Source organism: Ptiloglossa arizonensis, chromosome 6 (assembly GCF_051014685.1).
Source record: "Ptiloglossa arizonensis isolate GNS036 chromosome 6, iyPtiAriz1_principal, whole genome shotgun sequence".
NCBI classification, from domain to species: Eukaryota; Metazoa; Arthropoda; class Insecta; order Hymenoptera; family Colletidae; genus Ptiloglossa; species Ptiloglossa arizonensis.
In genome coordinates this window covers 23,275,197-23,289,036 of record NC_135053.1, presented here as the reverse complement: position 1 = coordinate 23,289,036, position 13,840 = coordinate 23,275,197, and the positions used below count along the sequence as shown (strand labels likewise).

The 13,840-nt window shown below is 43.0% G+C and overlaps 3 protein-coding genes across 6 annotated transcripts in view; 1 reads left to right on the top strand and 2 right to left on the bottom strand.

Moving 5' to 3' along the window:
- LOC143148452 (uncharacterized) overlaps nucleotides 1-9,517 on the bottom strand; it is a 39,988-nt gene extending 30,471 nt beyond the window's left edge. Inside the window, exon 1 of one of the 3 annotated variants that reach the window (XM_076314791.1) lies at nucleotides 8,916-9,517. In XM_076314791.1, coding sequence (XP_076170906.1) covers nucleotides 8,916-9,041 — 126 coding nt within the window. In that variant the 5' untranslated portion in view covers nucleotides 9,042-9,517. The remainder of the gene's footprint in view (nucleotides 1-8,915) is intronic. The other 2 variants (XM_076314790.1, XM_076314788.1) reach the window with 2 other exon arrangements.
- Nucleotides 1-13,690, top strand: part of LOC143148455 (protein C10) — a 46,363-nt gene extending 32,673 nt beyond the window's left edge. The window contains exons 1-3 of one of the 2 annotated variants that reach the window (XM_076314803.1): nucleotides 12,792-13,122; nucleotides 13,216-13,392; nucleotides 13,477-13,690. In XM_076314803.1, coding sequence (XP_076170918.1) covers nucleotides 13,083-13,122; nucleotides 13,216-13,392; nucleotides 13,477-13,610 — 351 coding nt within the window. In that variant the 5' untranslated portion in view covers nucleotides 12,792-13,082 and the 3' untranslated portion in view covers nucleotides 13,611-13,690. Of the gene's footprint in view, nucleotides 1-12,791; nucleotides 13,123-13,215; nucleotides 13,393-13,476 lie in introns of those variants that run through there. The other variant, XM_076314802.1, reaches the window with a different exon arrangement.
- On the bottom strand, nucleotides 11,041-12,874 carry LOC143148451 (nudC domain-containing protein 3). Its single transcript, XM_076314787.1, has 4 exons — nucleotides 12,285-12,874; nucleotides 11,567-12,158; nucleotides 11,279-11,467; nucleotides 11,041-11,201 (listed from the first exon to the last, which is right to left on the bottom strand). Exons 1-4 carry the CDS (start codon nucleotides 12,380-12,382, stop codon nucleotides 11,109-11,111), a joined length of 972 nt encoding a protein of 323 aa, XP_076170902.1. The 5' UTR covers nucleotides 12,383-12,874; the 3' UTR covers nucleotides 11,041-11,108.
- Nucleotides 13,691-13,840: the final 150 nt, after the last annotated feature.

The following is a 13,840-nucleotide window of genomic DNA, read 5'->3' as shown; positions in this document are numbered from 1 at the left end:
TCTCTTTCTCTCTCTCGTACCAGTTGAAGCGAATTCTCTTCTCTTTCTCTCTCTCGTACCAGTTGAAGCGAATTCTCTTCTCTTTCTCTCTCTCGTACCAGTTGAAGCGAATTCTCTTCTCTTTCTCTCTCTCGTACCAGTTGAAGCAAATTCTCTCTCTCTCTCTCTCTCTCTCTCTCTCTTGTACCGGTTGAAGCAAATTCTCTCCTCTCTCTCTCTCTCTTGTACCGGTTGAAGCGAATTCTCTTTTCTCTCTCTCTCTCGTACCAGTCGGAGCGAATTCTCTCCTCTTTTTCTCTCTCGTACTGGTTGAAGCGAATTCTCTCTCTCTCTCTCTCTCTCTCTCTCTCTTTCTCTCTCTTGTACCGGTTGAAACGAATTCTCTCTTTCTCTCTTGTACCGGTTGAAACGAATTCTCTCCTCTCTCTCTCTCTCTCTCTTGTACCGGTTGAAGCGAATTCTTTCTTCTCTCTCTCTCTCTCTCGTACTGATTGGAGCGAATTCTCTTCTCTCTCTCTCGTACCGATTGTAGCGAATTCTTTCTTCTCTCTCTCTCTCGTACAGGTTGAAGCGAATTCTCTCTCTCTCTCTCCCTCTCTTTCTCGTACCGGAATCGCTCCACCTTGGAACAATGATGCATCGGTTTCGCGAACGTGTTAGCCCACGCGCGGTAATCGTTACGCGGCTCGCGAGCCGCGGGAAACGATTTATTAAAATTGTTTCGATGATAAATACGCGAACGTGATTTTCCGTGAGGCCACCGTTTTAATGGACAGCCGCGCAGAGACCGGCCGGGAGACAAACGATTTGCGCAACAACGAAAGCGCGACGTAGCAAAGATTAAAGGTTTACGATGGAAACGGCATTCCGATCGTTCCCGTAATTCTTCTGGTACCCTTGCAACGCCGTGCTTGTTCGGATGTCAAGCGGTCGCTTGAAAATACGAGCGCGCCGAGCCATTTAAATACCCGGCGTCGATTACGGACCTTCAAATGTGATTTTCTTCGGGATTTATTCAACCGGTTCGCGAGGAACGTTCGTCGAGCTTTCTTTCTAAACGTTTCCGTCGCCGAGTAGCGAAACTTTCTCAAAAAGGAACCACGCGGCTACGATTAATCTACCGTTTTATTTATTTTATTCGCTCCGAGGGTGAGCTCGATAACAACCGAGGCTCGATTTTATACAATTCCGTGTGTTACTTAAGCTCGTACAATGCAATAAGACGTTATTGTTGTTGTTATTATTATTATTATTATTGTTTCGTCGTTAATTTCGTACCGTGGACAAGTTTAGATACCTTTCGATGACGAATTCCGATCGATGGTTTACCTCGCGCGTTAGATCGAACCACGAGGAACGATACCGATGCGTTGCGTTCCGAGGTCGAGCGATTTCGCAAAGAGTTAAATTCGTGTCACAGCGTGCCTTTTATCGCCGAAGAATTCACGCGTATCGCAATTCCCGTTTCGCGTATCGACTAATGACACTGAAACTGTTGGGTAACGCGAGGCGAAGGAACATCGAATCGCGACGTACAGGCGCGAGTTTAATGTTTCTCGATAGCGTTTCGAATGCCGCTGTTGAGCGAAAGAAATTGAAAAAATGTGAAAGAAAGAAATTGAAATAATGTGAAAGAAAGAAAGGAAAAATGAAAGAAAGATAGAGAGAAAGAAATTGAAATAATGTGAAGAAAGAAAGAAATTGAAAAATGTGAAAGAAAGAAAGAAATTTACAAAATGTGAAAGAAAGAACGAAAGAAAGAAATTGAAAAATATGAAAGAAAGACATAAAGAAATTGAAAACATGTGAAAGAAAGACAAAGAAATTGAAAAATATGAAAGAAAGACATAAAGAACTTGAAAAATATGAATGAAAGACATAAAGAAATTGAAAAATATGAAAGAAAGAAAGAAAAAAATTGAAAAATATGAAAGAAAGAAAGAAAGAAATTGAAAAAATGTGAAAGAAAGAAAGAAGAAACGAAGCCCAACGATTTACGAGCAGGTTGATCGATCGAGTTACAGAAGCGATTTCCTCGCGACTCGATCGCGGATCCATCGAGCATCGTTCGATGTCCCGGAGCGTGACCGGCACGTGAATGTTTCACCGGCATCGGACCATCGAAAACCAAGGTTTCCACCCGAGGATTCAAGGTTCTTAGACGCGGATTCTCCTCTACTCCTTTGTCTCGTTGCACGAGCGCGCGGCCCCTCGAGTGTCATGGGAGTGCAGCAACCCAACAGGTGCAACAGCTCGAGTACTCTTTACGGTCTTGTAGGTTTTGTTTACATTTAAATCGTACAATTACCGGGCAACGTCCTATGCTGAAACTGGCAACGTACGATGTTCCGTCGTCACAGGTTCGCCTCGGCAATCTCGACCGGAACAACCGGTACACGAACCGCAGACCATCGAATTGTTTCGCCTCTGTAGCTTTCGTTCGACACAGGACCACTCGTAGATTCGGGTATTACAACCCACCGTGTGGTTCGATCTGATCTGTTTCTCCCGCACGAAATGAACCTCGGTGTATTGCCAGTCACGTGATCGAAAGATCGAAGTGGACTCTTAAGTAATCCACCATCGATCGTTCCAGGCCGCTCCCAGCAGGCGATCGAAAAAGATAAAATATGCGGAGTACATTGCCAACTGGAACAAAGTACCATCGTCGACGATGATCAACCTTCTGTAATTCCTGACCGGTGTGGAACCTCGTGCATCTTTAAGTTCTACCACAACGACGTAACGAATGTCCCAGTTCTTGGGTTCACGGAGCGTTCCTCTGCTCCTAATCGCCCCCCCTTAGACGACTTCATCCAGTTTCAGAAGTGCAAGTCGCCTTCTTGAGTAATCCTCGGAACGATCGCGGCCAGGCCCATACACGGTCGAAGGTTGGCCGTGGAGGGGTGGAAAAAAAAAAGGCAGAAAATATTATGAAAGGGAAACGGGTACAAAGGTCGACGGGATTCCTGCGCCAAATAAGTTCGGAACAAGAGGCGTAACACCGCTCGTGGAATTACACGTTCGTCCTACTACCTCGTGGCTCTGGCATTCGCGGTCCGCGCAGACATATCGGATAGGTGTAATCGCCGGGAGGAGAGACGGTGCAAGTAACATAACTGTACGGATCCTCCGGGTCGGCGACGACGGGGGAGCCAGCCGACATTTTTATTCTAATGCCGTGCGCGCACCGGCTGCGTTCGCCAAGGTAAACGCGCTCGTGAAAATAACAGAGCGGCGTACGTCATACGGTCTCTGTATCGTGCAGCCCGTTTCCAACGACAACCATTGAACTGTGTCAATATTCAACGACGAAAGAGAGGAGAATAACAATTTTAAAAACGAAACTCGAATCGATTGGTTCTTGGGAACTTACTGAAACTTTTCTTAAGATTTTGCGACCATTATATTGTGTCAATATTCGACGACGAAACAGAAGAAAATAACAATTTTAAAAACGAAATTCTAATCGATTGGTTCTTGGGAGCAGAAGGAGCTTACTGGAATTTTTCTTCAGATTTTGCGACTGTTTTAGAACCATCTTGTGCAGGATGTTTCCAACGCTAATCATTGAATTGTGTTAATATTCAACGACGAAACAGAAGAGAATAACAATTTTAAAAACGAAACTCGAATCGATTGGTTCTTGGGAACTTACTGAAACTTTTCTTAAGATTTTGCGACCATTATATTGTGTCAATATTCGACAACGAAACAGAGGAGAATAATAATTTCGAAAACGAAACTTAAATCGATTAATTCTTGGGAGCAGAAGCTTACTGGAACTTTTCTTAAGATTTTGCGACTATTTTAGAACCATCTTGTGCAGGCCCTTTCCAACGTCAATCATTGAACAGTGTCAATTTAAAAACAGAACTCGAATAGATTGGTTCTTGGGAAGAGAAGAAACTTACTGGAACTTTTCTTAAGATTTTGCGACTGTTTTAGAACCACCCTGTATCGAATCGTACCGCAAAGTACGAACTTTTGAAGAATAACGTACGTTGTTCTTAATCTCGAACACCAGGATGGGTACAAAGACAATTGATTGCTACCAGTTGAGAACGTCGTGTTCTCCAACGAAATTATCATCGAACGAAGCTGATCGAAGAGCTACCTTTTTATCTCATTTCACTCGATTTCTGTACTCGCGCGGATATTCGTATCCCTCCATATCCCCGAAGAAGTCTCTCGTGTTCGAGTAAATCCCGATCACCCGCAGACTTAAGCTGTGTCGCAGCGATCTTGAAACACGCAATCGAGACAACCAGTTTCTTTTTTATTTTCAACGTTTTAGCAAATTCGTGGATACCTCGAGATTCGATTACCCAATCCAACAACGGACCGATCCTTGTACGACAAAACTCTGCGGTCGAGAACAAAAGACGAACGTTGAACCCAATCCTTCCCGAACAGGAATCTACAATCGTCTCGTCCTACGGTGAAAATCTCCTAACCAATTTTTCCAAACCAGAACTCTTTGATGACACTCTGTTCGACCAGAAAAGAATCACTCGACCCACGTCGGAAAATTAATCTCCCGCGTCGTTGTTCACCGCAGATTTTTATTCCCCGAGACGAATGGAATTTATTCGCGGTTAAGTTTGAAGTTTCGCGTACTCGTTCGGCTAATATTTCACCGCACGTGCGTTGCAATTGGAATGTTCGTTCGAGCGGATACGAAACGGTCACAGATCGTTCGAAAATTGTTTAACCGGGACGAAGAAAAAAAAAGAAAAATTTATACGTCCCGTGGAACTCTTCGTCGCGATTACGCTCGGCACGAGAGCTCCACCTCGCGGATGCTCGCGCGGTGGTTTTTCTTCGGTATCCCAAATAAAGAGTCGAAGGAAAGCAGCGCGCGACGAAATCCCGGTACATTTAAGAGAAAAGTCTCTCGCGGTTCTCGCTACCGATCCGCGTCGATTCCCATAAAGGAGAGGGCATATGTACGATCGCGGTGCGCTCCGGCGCGCTCCGAACGCTAAACGCAAAACTTGTCCGGTCGACGCGCTGAAAATGGGCGCGGCTTGGAATGTCGATCGTTCCACGGGCTCGGGGACTTAGACCGTGGCGATGGTGGCACGCGCCAGACGAAAAGATTCCCGGTAAAATCGAAATTCCACGATCGACGGACGAACGGACAGACGGGTCGTGCACAGTGACCCAGAAATCTTGGAATATTTCCGCAACGGATCGCGTGGCTACGGACGATCGAACACTCGACGAGGAATGGCTGGACACATATTCCCCATGGATGGATACTCGACGTGGAACCATCGGGAAACAATATCGAGAATTCAACGAACAATTTCGATGAAAATTCGACCGATCGTGGAACGCTCCGAACAGGACCGTTAGCAAAGATTTATGTCTCGCCGAGGGGGAGTACATTTATGAAGAATTTGTAATGGAGACTATCTTTGGTAAAAAATGTTCGACGATATGTCACTGTTTATGTTACGCTCGCGATCGGATAGTATTCGATGTAAGTTCGATCACGTGGAAAGTTTGATCGCGAATCGAGAAACGCGCGAAGACGTTTCTTCGAAAGTAACAACTAGTCCGTTTTGACTCGGTCTACGCTTTTTACCGTGTAGAATCTTTCCTGTACAAATTACTCTCTTCGTGTCGTGTGGATTCTTCCGCATTTTCTACGGAGAAACTATATTCTTCTGGTAACACGACAGAACTGAATCGTACGTCGTCCGTTAACGTCTCCTGATCTCGGCTGGAATTCCTCGAGGGCTCGAGTCACTGTACTCGCTGGAAGATTGAGAGGACTCGCTCGTTTCGATGTACTAACATGGAAAACGAACGTATTATGGAATGTTTCATCGTGTGTACGATTAAACGTATTATAGAAACTATGGAACGAAAATGCGAATAATTTCCAACGAATTGGTATATACAATCGACGAAATCTTCGATCGTTCACCGTACAGAGGAGTTGAAAATTTTGCGTAGCTCGGAATTAATGGAGTTCTCATCCTGCCTAATCTCATCGATGTACTAACATGGAAAACGAATTATGGAATGTTTAAATGTGTGTACGGTTAAATGTGGAAACGAAAACGCGAACAATTCCAATTGGTATTCACGATCGACGAAATCTTCGATCGTTCACCGAACAGAGAAGTTGAAAATTTTGCGTAACTCGGAATTAATGGAGCTCTTATTCTGCCTAATCTCATCGATGTATTAACATGGAAAACGAATAATAGAATGTTTAACTGTGTGTATGGTTAAACGTGGAAACGAAAACGCGAACAATTCCAATTGGTATTCACGATCGACGAAATCTTCGATCGTTCACCGAACAGAGAAGTTGAAAAATTTCGCGTAGCTTCGAAATTAATAGAGCTTTCATCTTGCCTAACTTCATCGATGTACTAACATGGAAAACGAACGTATTATGGAACGTTTAACCGTGTGTACGATTAAACGTTATAGAAACTATTATAGAAACGATGAAACGAAAACGCGAACAATTCCAACGAATTGGTATACACGATCGACGAAATCTTCGATCGTTCACCGAACAGAGAAGGAGTTGAAAAATTTCGCGTAACTCGGAATTAATGGAGCTCTCATCCTGCCAACAGCCACGAAGAAACGGTATCGTCCGCTATAAACGCGATACGGCTTCCTCGTGGAATATTTCACGAAAGCTTCGTGAGAACTTCTTCCGTTCGAGAGACTCTCAAGGCCCTCACGGGGGTGTACTTGACCTTCGACCGGAACGTTCACCCGTGACAAGGACGACGGAAGCCACGGAGAAGCCAACTTCCGGCCACGCTTCACCACCAACGGAACCATTTTCCCAAAAATTCAACTTCTTCTCTCCGTTTCTCGCTCGACGTTCATTCGCGTTTCTCTCGTTTCTTAAACGATACTCGACGTACCTCGAAACGCTTCTTCGACGTTTTCCGGTAAAAGGAAATCTCACCAACGAACAATACGAAATTAAAATCGTGAATTCCGTCCGGTGGATACACCACGATCCGTGTATTCGGAGATTAGAAAATGGAAGCAACGAATCGCGAACTTTCCAACACAATTTACCGTAATTCGTCCGCGCGACGTGTTATTAATCGTATATGGCGGTTCGTGAACAACGTTCCCTCGGAATCGAACGCGTACATTTTTCAACCGATCTCTCACCGTTCGGGTATTCCACGTAATCGTTTCAACGATTTTGCAAGCGGACCTCGAGCGATCGGTAGATCGAAAACTGGGAACTGCCTACGCGCTTCGAATCCCACCATCGCTTGGAGCGCGAAAGCGTGTACAACACTTGGTTTCTGCAATCTCGATAATCGCGTTCCGCGTTCGAATTCGTGAAACTTCTCAGCGTGTGCAGGAACGACCGGGTACATCCGAGACGATCAGGGTACCCGATACCAGCGAATCAATTTTTTCTACAGCGAGAATGTATCATCGAGGATCACCATCGAGCGTTCCGTGTTCGAATTCTTGAAACTTCTCAGCGTGTACAGGAACGACCAGTACATCCGGGACGTTCACGGTACACTATACGAGCGAATCAAATTTTTCTACAGCGAAAATACATCATCAAGGATTTCTACCGAGCGTTTCGTGAAGATTACGCTTCGATCCTCTCCGCGAGAATGTTTCATCGAGGATCTCCACCGAGCGTTTCGCGTTCGAATTTGTGAAACTTCTTAGCGTGTGCAGGAACGACCAGGTACATCCGGGACGTTCATAGTCTCGTATACGAGCGAATCAATTTTTTCTATAGCGAAAATACATCATCAAGGATTTCTACCGAGTGTTCCGTGAAGATTACGCTTCGATCCTCTCCGTGAGAATGTTTCATCGACGATCTCCATCGAGCGTTCCACGTTCAAATTCGTGAAACTTCTCAGCGTGTGCAGGAACGACCTGGTACATCCGGAACGTTCACGGTCCCCTATACGAGCGAATCAATTTTTTCTACCGCGAGAATACATCATCGAGGATTTCCTTCGAATGAAAATTTCCACCGAGCGTTCCGCGAAGATTACGCTTCGATCCACTCCGCGAGAATGTTTCATCGAGGATCTCCACCGAGCGTTCCGCGAAGATTACGCTTCGATCCACTCCGCGAGAATGTTTCATCGAGGATCTCCATCTCGCGTTCCGCGAAGATTACGCTTCGATCCTGTCGAGGAAAATCCAATTTTCATCGTGGTGGCGAGATCGAGTCACCGAGATCGGTGAACGCGGGTCGAAGACACGCGTACGGAAAAGGTATTTTCACCGAGAAATAGCGATGGACTCGAGCAGTATTGCGGAACGCACCATCGACACGGAACACGCAAATACATTCTAGCGATCGCGTTCGGTACCCGTTACCGTATTCGAATATACACGATCGGTTACACGAAGTCGAAACACGTAAGTACACCTGTTAAACGCGACACGGAAAGACACGCAAGGTCGCGCACCGTTTCACGACTGTTTACGTCGTGAAAAGGAGGCCACCGAAATATCGGAATAATTTTACCACACTTGAACGCGCGACTCTTCGACGAACGACTCTCGATCCCGACGAGTCTCGGACACTCGTCGACGACAACGCGAGAGACCATCGCGTGCAATCGTACGTATCCAACGAATCGTGGTACACCGATCGACCACGAAAGAGACCTTGCACGTTGAACCGATCCGAGACACTCGATTCCACCACTACCTACTACCGTCGTCGAAACGAAAAGGAAATAAATGGGATAAACACGAACGATACACACGGTGTCCAACAAGTAACGGTGGTTATCCGAAGCGGGACGAGATCACGGCGAGCACAACGTGGCACCCTGAATTCTTCCTTACCGAAAGGAGGCTGCGGACCCCACCCCCCTCTCCCACCTCCCCCCGAACCCCAACGATACGACGTCTAACGACCTACGAACCTGGATTTGGGCGCGCTTGACCTCGGTGTAGAGCCAGTTGTCCGTGGAAAAGGCGATAGCCAGGAGGCCGGTGGCAATGATACCGGTTATGGTCGCGAGGGACAGCGTCACCGCGGAACAGGGCATCTTGGTATCCTCCTCTTCTTCTTTCTTTCTTCTGCTTCTTCTTCTTCTTCTTCTTTATTCGCTGCCGATTTTCCCGGTCGACTCCACTCTCGTCTCCGTTACGTTCACCTCACACGGCACCACCGCAACGAGCTACGATACTGAAGAACAGGTCGTCGTCGTCGTCGTCGTCGTCGTACTCCTCGAGGCTCGCGAGAGCATCCGTGAAAAAAAAAAAGATTCCGCACGAAACAGGTCACGAATCGTTCGCGAATCGGTCCGGGCGCTCGAAACTGTATTATTTCGTTCTCGGGCCACCGATTACGTTCGAATGGAAGTACACGAAACGCGACTCCACCGTGCACCGACAGACCAAGGAAGAAGAGGACGGTGTACTCGGCCGATTCCGAACGATGACGACGTCCTTCAGGGTGCGCGATACTCCGCGATACGCATTACTACCATTCTCTCCTACAACAACGACACTAACGGCTCGACTCACCTCGGAGAAAAGCCGAGAGCCGACCAAGGAGAGAGAACCGGACTCCAGGTGGGGATGGACGTAGCCCCGGGCAGGTATATTACCTGTGTTTTACCTTCAGCGGTGCTCAAACGTTTCTTTTCCAAACGCGACGCTATCTATCTGGCTTCCGCTCGCCCTTCGTTACAACGTAGCCGGGATCACCTGAAAACGGATTTCGTATCTCGTAACCGACGGGGTCTCCTTCGACGCCGTGCTCCCGTTCGCGTGTTTAGACACGAAACGTGCTCGACCCGCGTTTACTTTCTTCCTGCTTCGATCCGCGAGAATTTTTCGATCGGTGATTTCAATGCCCGCGCGAATGTGAATTTCTTCGCGCGCGACTAATCCCGCGTAGGTGATCGTTCCTCCGATCGCGAAGGTCGCTCGATCTCGGGGAACGTTTAAAGATCGAGAATAATTTCCCAAATGATTTCCAATCGTTCGACGAAACTCTCGCCGTTGAAATTTGTAAACGTAGCGCAAAGCTAGAGAATACAAAGGTAGAGAATGTAATCGAGAGAGCTACTCGTTCACCGATTCGCAAGGATAATACGATCGTTCCAATCCATCGAGAGTTTCACCGTTCCCGAGAAGATCCGTGACACGATTATTATTCGGTAGACAAAGCTTGCTCGTCGATCGATCCGCACCTGTTGATATTGTCTGGTATAGAGATGGCTTAAAATTAATGTACAGGATAATGGAACCAAGATCGATCGTACGCGCACGAAAGTCAACGGGACGACGAGGAAATGAGAACAGTTTCGCCGTGGCTGTCTACCTGTTTCCATAAAGCATTCCTTCCTTCTTCCTTTACCAAACAATCCCACCACCACGGGTGAGATAAAGTTGATGCAAACGCCAGGGAAAAGCGTGGAATTCCTTGCATTTCTGCGTATCTCTGATCGTTTTACGCCGGCAACCTTGGCTACCACGGGATTCAGCTTTTTACAGGATTTGATTAATTTTGATCCGCGTGTAATTCCCTTGGATACCTGTCGGTGATAGATTACCGGTGAACGTGAGAAGCACCTGCGTACCTGCGGGCTCGCGAAGTCGCGGACATGCAGGTACCAGGAATTTTCGCGCGGATAATGGGATTTCAAGCTTAATCGCTTGGTTCAACTTCGAAGATGTTGACGAGTAATTACTACGTTACATACCGTCTACGACAAATACGCTAGAAGAATCGAAAGTAAATGGAAATCGTTTAGTATTTCGTTTTTTTCTTTGTCGTTGTAATACTAAACGAAGCAGGTCTAAAATTATTATATCGTATTACAGTTTCGTTGTTTTCGTTTCTTTTAATCTCCTTCCCGGCTGATATTAAAAATAAGTATCTAGTAAGAAAGAAGAAAAAGTTGTCCGTATTAAAGTCTCAATAATAATAAATTTTCTGTTAGAAATACGAAAATACATCGTTCGTATTCCAATGAACGAATTATTCTGAACGAACAAATTTTGTATGCACAATTTAACATTTTTATCTGTGCAACGTTTCAGCTCCTTGTACACTTTTATTTATCAATACGTAACAATTAATAAAATAAATAGTGATCACTGTGTTAATTGAACTTCAATATCGAAGGATCGTACGGTGTACCCTCGAAAGGAGACCCTTTTGCATCCCACGCTTTCTTCAAAATCTTCTCCATTTTCTGTAAGTAAAATTTTCACATTTAAAGTTTCGTTCATTCCACAATTACATTATCGATTTCGATTGTACGTTGCTTACAATTTGTTCGGAAGTTGGCTTGCCAAGAACCTTCTGCTGATGATTCCACATCAACTCTTGAACTTTCATTTGCTCCTCCGATCCCATTTCGTCCAAATTTCTTGAACAGTCAATTTTACCCAATTCAATTTTTGGTTCGCCGACAAGCAATGCTTCCCACCATCTCTCTGAAGCTTTCTCAAGGTGAATCTACAATGAAACAGGAGATGCGCAATGTAGTGCTTATATGCACCTTGGAGTCTGTTCCAAAATATTGTATCCACTGTTTTTTATTTTATTTCAACACACACTAATGTATTGTCCAGGCATTATACTCCACACTGATTCGTCTTTTCGAGTTTTAAAGCAAAGTTCACCCATAAAAATTATAGTCCATTCGGAATGATAAGATTGCTCTACTTCCTTGCTTTCTATAAGCATTAATGTTTTCGCTTCTATTTTCATTTCTTTCGAATTTACGTTAACCCTTAAATCCTTTGCTGTCTTTGTATAGCTAGGTAATTTAACCAATACATCGAGATCGCTAATGGTTTGCGACCATGTGTAGTTTTCTCTTGTCGCTCCATTGTAACTATCGGAAAACCAATCCTTTTTGAACGATCGAAGAGATCTGTCCACAATTTTGTTTTCAATATGTGTTTCAACTTCCACTTCCTGTACAATTTGCGAGCAGCTGGAATCTTCTTTCGTTATGGTAAAGTTGTCACAATTTTTATCTTTATTTTGTACATTGGTACCATGATTTTTCGACAGGCCCATTTCACTGGGAAATTTACAAATATTCTTCCACTTCTGTAAAGTATTCAAAACCAATTTCTCTGTTATACCAGGTGCAAATCCTAATTTATGATCTGGACCCGATTCGACATAAAAATCTGTACTGTAATTGAATTACGAATTATTTTCCACAATACTGTACATATTTTAGGCTTGTAACGCATTATAATATATTAATTCGCTATCGCATTATAATTATATTACAACATTCTACAATGTGCTAACTCACCATCTGTATAAAAATCCAAAAAATGCATCTAAGAAGTTAGTGATATTCTTCTCTTCTCGTAAAATTTGTAAAAGTAGTTGGTCGTGATTGAAACTCATTGTAAATTTCGTAATTTTGTCAAACGTTTTTCGGCCAATAGTTGATTCAAGTATTCAGTTTACTTACTGATAATTCAATTTTAAAACTGATTTGGACAATATTCTTTTGACGATAAATTATTGTTTCGTTACAATATAATCTCGTGGAAAGGTTATGGAAAGATAAATTGTTTGAGAAACACTGTTTAATAAAAATTCAATTGATTCTGAAAAATTAACTTATCAGCTACTGTATAAATTCAGCAAACTGTAGGTTACGTTTCGATTTATAACTAAATTCGAATATTATAAACACATTCGTTTTACACAAATAAAATTATGCCGTAATTTCATATTTTATACAAATTTAGTAGGTTTTGTAACTTTTTAACAAACTCATTGAACCTAATAACAAGTAGAACTTTGTTTACAATGAGCGCCCTCTTGAATGTATGCTTTGTTTACATGCTAATGCTTGCGTTATAAGATCAGTGACAGCGAAAAGCAAATAAAACAAATGTTTAATAAATAAAAATGGTCACTGCTGCGAAGAAATTTCATGTGTATTCATTTATCAAAAATGAAGTGGTTTTAAGATTGTAAAGATTTTTATCAAACTAAATTGTAATACTTTTTAACCTATCCGTTTAAGTAAATTGTTTAATACCCAACTGTACATTTACCTTTTTATCAATTTAAATCACTCGAGTCTATTGGTGTAATGACCACTATGCCCAATTTTACGCCAGAGATTGCAAAAGGTATTTAAAGTTTAATGTGAAGCATTTATAATTTAGGCATATGTTTGAATATTTAAAGAATTCAAAAAGAATTATTTTAAAACTATTTTTTAGCTGTTCTAACTGATGTTTTGGCAGTGTTAAATACTTCAGAAAATATTCAGAAACTTACAGAGGCCAAGGAGAAATCTGGAAACGAAATGCTCAAAATGATGCAATTTGTCTTTCCAATTGTAGTACAAATTCAAATGGATGTAATTAAGAATTATGGATTTCCAGAGGGACGAGAAGGTGATATATATTTTCATCTTGGTGATTGAATCTACATACAATAGGATTTTTTCATAGATATTCTATTATTTTTTTTTATTACAGGTACAGTTCAATTTACACAATTACTCAGAGCTTTAGAGAGAGAAGACCCTGAAATAGCACAATTACATAGTCAAGTTCGCTCGTATTTTCTTCCACCAGTTACTATAAGTTCTTCGACTGAAGCATCTCTTTAAAATAAAGACTTTTATATGTAATGGCAGTTTGCTTCGTTCATAATTTTTCTCTCATCTAAATACAGAAAGAAACAAACTAATCATAGTACCTAACTTAAAATAGTTTTCCATTATTTTCCATACAAATTTCTTGAATTCTAGGAGTATTAATTTTAATTATAAAAATTTAAACAGATCTTTTAAAATACACTTTCATACATTATTGATTATAATCCACTATAGGAGAAAGA